At 38.5% G+C, this 8,913-nt stretch overlaps 1 protein-coding gene across 1 annotated transcript in view; it reads left to right on the plus strand.

Annotated features, from left to right (window-relative positions):
- Positions 1–1,263: 1,263 nt before the first annotated feature.
- Positions 1,264–8,913, plus strand: part of LOC137974703 (peroxidasin-like) — a 12,269-nt gene continuing 4,619 nt past the window's right edge. The window contains exons 1-5 of the mRNA XM_068821645.1: positions 1,264–1,446; positions 2,273–2,319; positions 3,991–4,588; positions 5,282–5,510; positions 6,707–6,888. Coding sequence (XP_068677746.1) covers positions 2,306–2,319; positions 3,991–4,588; positions 5,282–5,510; positions 6,707–6,888 — 1,023 coding nt within the window. The 5' untranslated portion in view covers positions 1,264–1,446; positions 2,273–2,305. The remainder of the gene's footprint in view (positions 1,447–2,272; positions 2,320–3,990; positions 4,589–5,281; positions 5,511–6,706; positions 6,889–8,913) is intronic.

The raw sequence follows: 8,913 nt of genomic DNA on the forward strand, positions 1-8,913 counted from the left end.
AATATTTAACCTGGCTCTGTAAACCAAAGCGGAAAATGTTTGAAGGGCGATATTGCACGATGCTTAAATAAATGTAAATATAGATACAACTTAAATAAGTCACCCTGGGGGAGAAATAAATTGCCAATTTAAGGGAAAGTTTGCTATCGTTAAACTGCTAAAGAACCCACTGAATAAAATATCATGGCAAACGTCTTTATGAAGCTTCTTCTTCGAACTTAGCTGTCGTCTGCCTCATTCACGGTTTTCCGACAACACTGTTTACAGATCAGGTTTACTAAATACAGATTAGCTTCCTTGCGAAAAAAAAAGTTTTCTATCTTTTCTGTCTTGTTATCTATCTATCATGGGTCAATCATAAATACATCTGTCCCCTGATGACGCTAATATCGTATCTTTATCAAAGAAACAAATAAAGTTTTATCAGAACAAAACATTTTACTGATATATCGACCTATTGGATAACGTTGGCGACCAACTAATAACCAATTAACGACTGTAGTATAGCGTTTCTTTTGAAAATTCTAAAATGAGATCTTTCTGAAGTAATGTTGACCACTCGTTAGTCTATTCACGGCAAAACAGGCGTTAACGACAAATTGACATTGCCCCAGTGACATCAATGCTTTTGTCATCGGAAGTAGCGTGTCATTAAGAATGACTCCTCGACGAAAAGTAAAGTAACCCACAATAACCCAACAAATTAGGAAATCAATTTAATTCTTTAGCAATATTTAGTTTTGACGAAAGCAAAGTTTCCTTAACGTACTAGTTGCTACTTCGTTTTTTTTTCTCGTTTCGAAACTCTGAACAAAAGAAAGTTAACGTGATTGCTAAATTCAAAAGATTTTATTGCTAAATGTTTGGCAAGTTCGATGTTCCTTGCTGGACAGATGAAAACAGACTAATAAAAGCTTATTTCCAGAACAATTCTTGTTTGGAAACCTTCGTTCGGGGGTTTCAAAAGAGGCGTTTTGTCCAAAGTATGTTGTACCCTTAGGCAAACGGTTCAGCAAACCTGTTCTGATCATTTAACTTTCTAAAAACGTAACGTTTCATCGTTTCAGCTGTCCATTTTTCCTCTAGGTTTTAATTTGGGCAAAAAGAATTAAAACCTGTTTCGTCACAAAACAAACAAACAAGGCAATATTGCTCTAGGACACTCACGCCGCTTGTTGACCGATGTGATGTCAGATATCGGCTCACCAATGGGAGGGTGCTATGGTCATTGCCCTTTTCCGACATAAAAGAAACTCATTTTCCATACATGCGCAAAATATTACCGGGTACTCAACTGTATAAAAGGAAAAACCGATCCTAAAGATACTCATTCTCTGAAGACACTTGGCAAGACTCACACAGTGAGGTGGACTTGTTGCAGCGGGACTTTTTCTGTTAGAAAGCTTGACGTATCAGTACGTTTGCCGACTTGCCAGCTTTGAAAAGGTGAAAACATATTTTAACTTTAAACAATTATTCAATAGCTATCTAACTACTTTTGAGTTCAATTTTGCCGGCTTTGAAACTAAGGTACGAACCTCTCAATTTCCTTATTTATTTGTTGCATGTTTATTTGTTCCGTTAGCAATCAGTGAATCTGTTATTCACGTTTTTCAATTCTTTCATCATCAACTTAACATTTAAAACTAATGGCAAGTAAATTCTTTCAGAGCCAGTGTGATCAATTGATCTCTCTAATTTTCCTTTTAAATAACCTTACACACTTCCTGTTGACCATACGATAAGAAAGTATATTGCTTCGAAAGATAATTTTGCATCAGTCTTAGCTGTATTGGTCCAGAAAGCTTTCATTCGCAAACGTTGATTTGGGGAACGCAATTAAAAGTAGATCTTTCTTTTTTCAATACCTTATACAAGCTTTTAACTTTCAACTTTGTGTAAGTATTCAGTCATCGTAAATGACTGTACGGCTGACTAGATAGTTAATTAATGGCCAGTTCTGCATGAACAAGCAAGTTCCTCTTTCACCTCATTTTTATGTTAAAATTTTAACTAATTGCTCAGAATCTCAATAAAGGCAAACAGGAGTTATCAAATATTTAGATACCTTTTATCGTTTACCGGCATCGTGGTGCAAATTTGTGGCAATCCCTTTTGAAAATCAAGCGACATCGTGTTTATGGTTCTTCATTAAGATGCAAAGTGGGTTTCGTAATCGGCGTATGAGACACATAATATTACATTGAATTGAATATAGAAAATATGCAGTATTAGTCGCTAACAACAATTATTTCCCTTTTTTTATTAACAGGAGTAACGTAAGAAACATTATCGCAGATCAAAAATGAAGGCAACGAGGTATGCAACCACATATATTAAAAGAGAAAAACACACGTCATTCCCAAACCACAAACTTTTCCGGGTTCCAGACACCGCCTCAAATTAAGTCACGCCACCAAGGTACAATTCCCAGAATGTTACACAAAGACCTGAAAGCTTCATCCCTATAAGTACGGCAGGACAGCCTTCTTCGCTGCCTTTCTTTCCGATGGTCACACCTCCAGCTTTTATAACTCAAGATCAATAGTAAAGGGCAACAAACTTTTCAGATCAACAGTTTTTACTGCATGGCCGCACTATTTATGGGCTACCACAAATTCAAAAATTACGAAAACCACTGAATCAACACGTTGATATTTCAAAAGTTGCAAGTCAGAGATTGCATGATTTATTTCGAATATGGCTGGAACATATACCTAAAAAATACGCGGTTGATAGACGAACGTCTTAATTGTGATCGCTAAAATTCTCGAAGCAACCAACTTGAAGCGCAAGCTTCGCGCGCGATCTCACGGCATCCTGGGCTCGCATTTGATTGGCTATCAATGCAACTATTTCCCTTTTCTGCACTCTGTTTGGGATTAATTGACGTGCTCTCGGCAAATCCACGCGCTGATATTTTTTCGCGTATATTACTAATTATAGTATACTGATATATATTTAAAAATTATTCCATGAGCGCGCGTTGGATATGAAATGATAGAAAGTCAATGAGGTGCTAGTGGATTAGGCTTATTTAGCAACAATGAGGGAGCTGAAGCAACGACGGCGACAGCAACAAGAAGGTCATCTCAAAATATAAATTCACGTTATTGTAATCACTTCGTGACTATTTCAGCGTGGTAAATATGACAAGGGTGGGGTGGTCGGAACGGCGCTTAATTTAGAGGAGAAGGCGAAAATTTATCCTCAAGTGCTGACGTTCTTCATAAAACCTCAAATGTGGCTATTTCACGTTGTTCTTCTGCAGACGACAGCAAAGAAATGGACAAAAGTGAAAAACGCACGTGCAAGTGCGTGTAAAGTTATCGTTTTTCCGCCCAAAATATGCAAATTTGTGACGTTCTCGTTGCCGTTGACGTTGTCGTTGCTTGAGCTCCCTATTGTTTGATTAAAAAGGCCTAATTATGGATAAATCTTCCCTAGTTTATTTTGTAAAAACTACAAAACTGATGCGTACAGTTACTGATATTTGTAGAGCATGGCTTAATAGCTCATATATCATGATGGCAAAGCCAATGATCTAGTATTTAATAAATATATATCTCTTAGGGCCATAAGGGAGAGTACAGTTTTTTTACTGTAATTATGCACCCTAAAATAAAGTGTTCTAAAGTGTTCTACTAATACAACTATTCACTTCAGTGTCGGTGGTTAGTGGTGGAAGCGGCGAGGTAAATATCCATCACATATCCACCTCCACTTCGGTGAATACTTGTTAAATACCAGGCAAGAAATAAGTTGAAATAAATTAAGTTTTCTTTTTTTCAGTTTTGGCAAAACGCAAACTTCAGCGTGGCATTTGCCGTTTGGCGTATATGCGATATCGCTAAATCTCTTTGTTGCCTTTGCAAACGGGAAAGAGGTCGGAAATAATAGCAAAGTAGAGGAAGGGGCTCCTACTATAAGAATAAAACTTTCTTTACTGATCAGTGTGATTTGACTGAAATTTCTTCTTTTTGTTTACAGTTTCCTTCTGGCCGTTGTTTTCATGTTTGGTGTCCATGAAATGCGCCATTCGATGGTATCTTCTATACACGGAGAAGATTTGATTGAGACGTTTCATTTGCATGGTTGTGAAAAATTATCGACGCGTTTGTCTTGTGCTCAAATAAAGTATCGCACAATTGATGGAACTTGCAACAACTTATGTAACACAACCGTGGGAGCCAGTTTCACGGAATTGGCTCGACTGCTGCCAGCCGATTATCAAAATAGCGTTCTTTTCACACCTCGGAGCAAATCTGTCGCCCTTCATAATCCGCCGCTTCCAAACCCCAGAGCAGTACGTATTGCAACGCTTCCAAGCACTCTTGACGAAAATGCCGATGGAGTCGACCCTCCTTTTACCATCTTAACAATGCACTGGGGGCAATTCATCGATCATGACATAGCGTTGACCGAGATGATACAAGCGGACTGCGGTAACAATCGCGATCCTTGTCCAGTCAGACCCAAAGAGTGCCTTAGCGTTAGCATTTCTCCACTGAATCTAAGACTAAAATTCGATCCTGAATTTCTGTGTATACCTTTACGGAGGTCAGCCCAAACCAAAGATGGGGAACAGGTTAGTTAATTCAAGTTGATCACCTATCTTCAAGCAACAGTAAACCCATTTCAGTTATGGGCATAAAAGTACGGGGGATTAAGATTACGCTTCATTTTCACGCAAAAGATAAAGTGGTCAGATGTTGCCTGGCTGAGGCGTGGATTCCATTCCACAATAGAATTTTTGTTAAGCCTGTGAGTATTGTTTTGAAAACAAAAAGTAATGCACAATATTCGTCATGCTTATTTTTTACACCGATTGAGTTTCTTTCGAAGTCAGAAGGATAATAATAATAATAATAATAATAATAATAATAATAATAATAATAATATCAGTTGTTATAGGTGCTGCTTTGGGGCTCATCAAGAAGGAGTTGGAAAAACACACAGAAAAAATCCCTGGGGCAATCAGCACAAAGCCGACACACGTGTAATAGTGGGCAAGGAAATTCCCGTCATAAAAAAAAAATCCTCTACGTAGTGACCGCGGACCAAAGTTTTTGTCGATAGTCAAATCCCATACGAGTTTCGTTTCGTGTCAAATTTCCCACTATGCGGAGGTATAATCTTGTCAAATGCCCGGGGTATTCCCGAGGAGGACGGGGGGAGGGGAGGGGTTGAATGGGCGCACTTGGAATTAACTGACACACTAGTCTACTCTAAAATAAAGATTGTATGTACTGAAATCATGTTTTTTTTTTTTTCACGGCAGATTAATATAATAACCCACTATGTCGATGGATCAATGGTATATGGATCAGATGCTATGGCTCTAAAGAATCTTCGCACTTTCAAAAGTGGACAAATGCTTACTGACGAAAATGAGTTGAACTATGGACGAGACGAGTTTCTTCCACCTAATCCAGAGACATTTTGCTTACCAAATGGAACAGGCAATGAATGTTTTCTTGGCGGTGACATTCGAGTCAATGAGAATCATGGTAAGATACGATACTATATATTAGAGCATAAACCCCATTGAAAGGTGTGACCCTTTTTAATTCATAAATGTTATTGAAATTGCATCCATTGGAAACTCGGAATAAAGGGTTGCAAGGGTTGTTCGTTGGTGCATCTCACATATGCTTTAAGGTAACTGCGCGTTCCAGTTATGAGCCGTGCTATCAGTCGTTATTCTTGAGATGTAATTGGGTGATGCAGTTCTAGTCAAAGACCCATATTTCACCCTTGCCCTCCATAAAGTCTCTAGAAGCTCAGTGGTTAGAGCATCCGACTAGATCACAGAGGGTCGTGGGCTCAAACCACATGTGGAGCTCGGATTTTTGCCGAGTTTCCAAAGTATGCAATCTCAGTAACATACATGATTTTTACTTTTGCCCCTTTTTAATTCGTCTGCATTCTTGCATACGCGCAAACGGCCAATCAAAAGCCAAAGATAGCTTTTCTTCAGTTGGCGTTTGACAGATTATTAATAGTTTATGTATACACACGAAAAGATGTTTAAAAAATGGGCACAGATACGCTCATTACTCAAAACTGTTAAGGCTAGAGCAAAGGAGATATAGGAAGGTAGGACGCAGTCTAGCACTTGGTGTAAGTTGCCTACTTATGATACCTAGCAAAAAGGAGTTGTTGTTCAAGTCCTTCATATCAACGAGGCGTGCGTTTGATTTCGCGAAAGCTCCAAATCCTTTCAGTAGTAATTACCCCTTCATCTTAAAACCCACACTCATGCACTTGGAGATTTCAAGAGGGAAACCTTTCAATACGCTAGACCTTTCTTCATTTAATAGCAACAAGGGAGTAGTAAGTAGTCTTTTAAATTGTTTTCAATGACCTGGGGTCCGTTTCTCAAAGGTCCCGAAACTTTTCGGGGGTATTCCGGGTGAGATATCCCTCTGTATCTTCAAAAAGGAAACGTTTTGAGGAATTCAACTTCGTAAATAGTTTGTTTGCAGTGGTCTTTAAAGAATGTTACAAGACCAGCTTCCCAGAATAAGCGGATCGTAGTTTGGAAACTTGCTTTTCGGGACTTATGAGAAACGGGCTTCTGTTGAGTTTTTATGTTCAATTACCACCGAAGCACTTTGCTATTAGTTCTTACTAGAAAAGGCTTTTAGCTTCCATCAATACATCCCGCCATAAATAAAACAATCTTTTTTCTCCCGATTGATAGCATTGGCTGCGATGCACACTTTGTGGGTTCGTGAACATAATCGCATAGCCAGACAGTTGGAATTGATTAATGAGCATTGGGACGATGAGAAACTGTTCCAAGAAGCACGCAGAATAGTGGTCGCCGAGATCCAGCACATTCACTACAATGAGTGGCTCCCAACGTTCTATAATGAATCAGTGGTAAGCAGTATGCATTATTAAAGTTTCAATCTCGGCTATTGCTTTTCTAGCTTCCTGATCCGCTCACTTTATACACCTTATTGCAAAATGGCCGCCATTTTAATGTTCTTTTGTTTCCTTGCAAATTGGCCCTTTTGGCCTCGCCTCGCTTTCAAATGAACGAGGCAGAAAGGGCCAACATGCAATCAAACAAAAGAATACTAAATATGGAAGCCATTTTGGAATAAGGAGCAAATGGGGCCTGAATGCGCGAGTCGTTTGGTAAAATTGAAGCAATGTCCGGTCGTCCGCAAACTTGAAACAATGAATTTTAATAATTGGCTCTGGTTGGAGATTGATGATATCCCGCTCGGCGCCTTTGGCTGTCTTATCTCGCGAAATTTGATGAGGGCCGTCCTTTAAATTTTTTTTCTCCGTTTGCTGTCGAGTGCGTTTCCTAATCATGAGTAAGTCGGTCGGATTTATGATTGTAATTGAACTGAGTGGAGTGCAATTTGTATGCGTAATCAAACAACTTAGGAAATATTTTGTACACGGGAGTTTTTCAAAAAGCAACAAAACTGCATGAGCTCGTAGGTCAAATGCAATTTGAGCTTTTTGAAAAACACACGAGTGTAAATTACTTCCAAATCGAATGAGAAAAGTTGTATTATTACTTCTTATTAATATCAGAAACCCATAAGGGTTGAGACGTGTAACGGTCCCTTGTATGCTAGAAAACAAGCTTCTGAATATTCGATTTGCTAAGTACCATATTTGGAACAACAAGAGCGAGGGGTTTCCAAATATGGTACTTAGCACTGAAACATTCAACCAATCAGTCCGCACTGAATATTCGGAAGCTGTGAACGCGCGTTACACGTTTCAACCCTTATGGGTTTCTGATAATATACATAACAAAATTACAGAGCTACTTTGGTTCGGAAGTGACGCACGCCACAAGTTCGAGTTCACGTTCAAGTTTCACGCCTCCAAAACAAAAGATTTGATTGGTTCTTGCCAAACATTATTGTTTATTAGCCAATCAAAACCGCGAATTCTGTGAGTAAATTGCACTGAATTAACTCTTTTTTGCACTGTTTACAAAACAAAAGCACTGCTCTCAGCCAATTAGAATCGAGTAATTTTGTGATGTATATTATTAGGTGTGATTTCAAAATCGACGGGCATGCAGCGCGAGTTTGACTTGAAATCACAAGTATGATTTCAGACCAAAATTACACGACACGAAGTTCAATTACTGTACCACTTTATTACATCCATCTAGAAATCACACAATAATCATTTAATTGCTCAAATACAGGATTTTAGTCAGGACCACTATTTTATTGATCCAGTTGGGAACAAAAGTTGCAAATTCGCCTCACAATGGCTTTCTTTGTCTTTCATTTTCCTGCAATTTGATTGGTTACCTTAAACAAACCTTGTAATCTGATTGGATGTTTTCTTTTAGTGCTCTTTTCTCATCGGCTGGGAAAATGGTGCGATAGTGCGATTCGTGAATAAATCGCACCCCTGAGATCCAATCAGATTGCAAGGATAGTGATTAATGAATGAATGTAATAAAAAAACAAACAAGCAAAAAGAAAATCTGAAGCACTATAAAATCTAACAGTTTCAAACTGCAGAATATACTGTTATGAAGTGGTACTTTGAAAAAATCATCAGCTATTAAAGTGCTCAATTGTTATACATACATATAGTATATATACGCATTTGTGTGAATAATTAACAATTATTCACCTCAGGCCCGGTGAATATCGGTGAATAAAAACCTAGACGGAGTTTAGTAGAGTGGATCTGTCGGCTCTGATAATGAGCGATTATCCAGTGGGGCAGAAAATGCAAACTTTAGACGGTGGTTCTGCAGAGAATGGACCAATAAATGATGTAGGCAGTTTTATTACATTGTTATTGTTCTACAATTCCCATATGTATTTAGAAAGTTCAGTCCTATCAGCGTATACTTTGTCAGAAAGATAGGTGTGCAGGGTGAATTGCTGTCTGCAAGTGTCCTCTGTTGTT

This window comes from Montipora foliosa, chromosome 11 (genome assembly GCF_036669935.1).
Source record: "Montipora foliosa isolate CH-2021 chromosome 11, ASM3666993v2, whole genome shotgun sequence".
Classification (NCBI taxonomy): Eukaryota; Metazoa; Cnidaria; class Anthozoa; order Scleractinia; family Acroporidae; genus Montipora; species Montipora foliosa.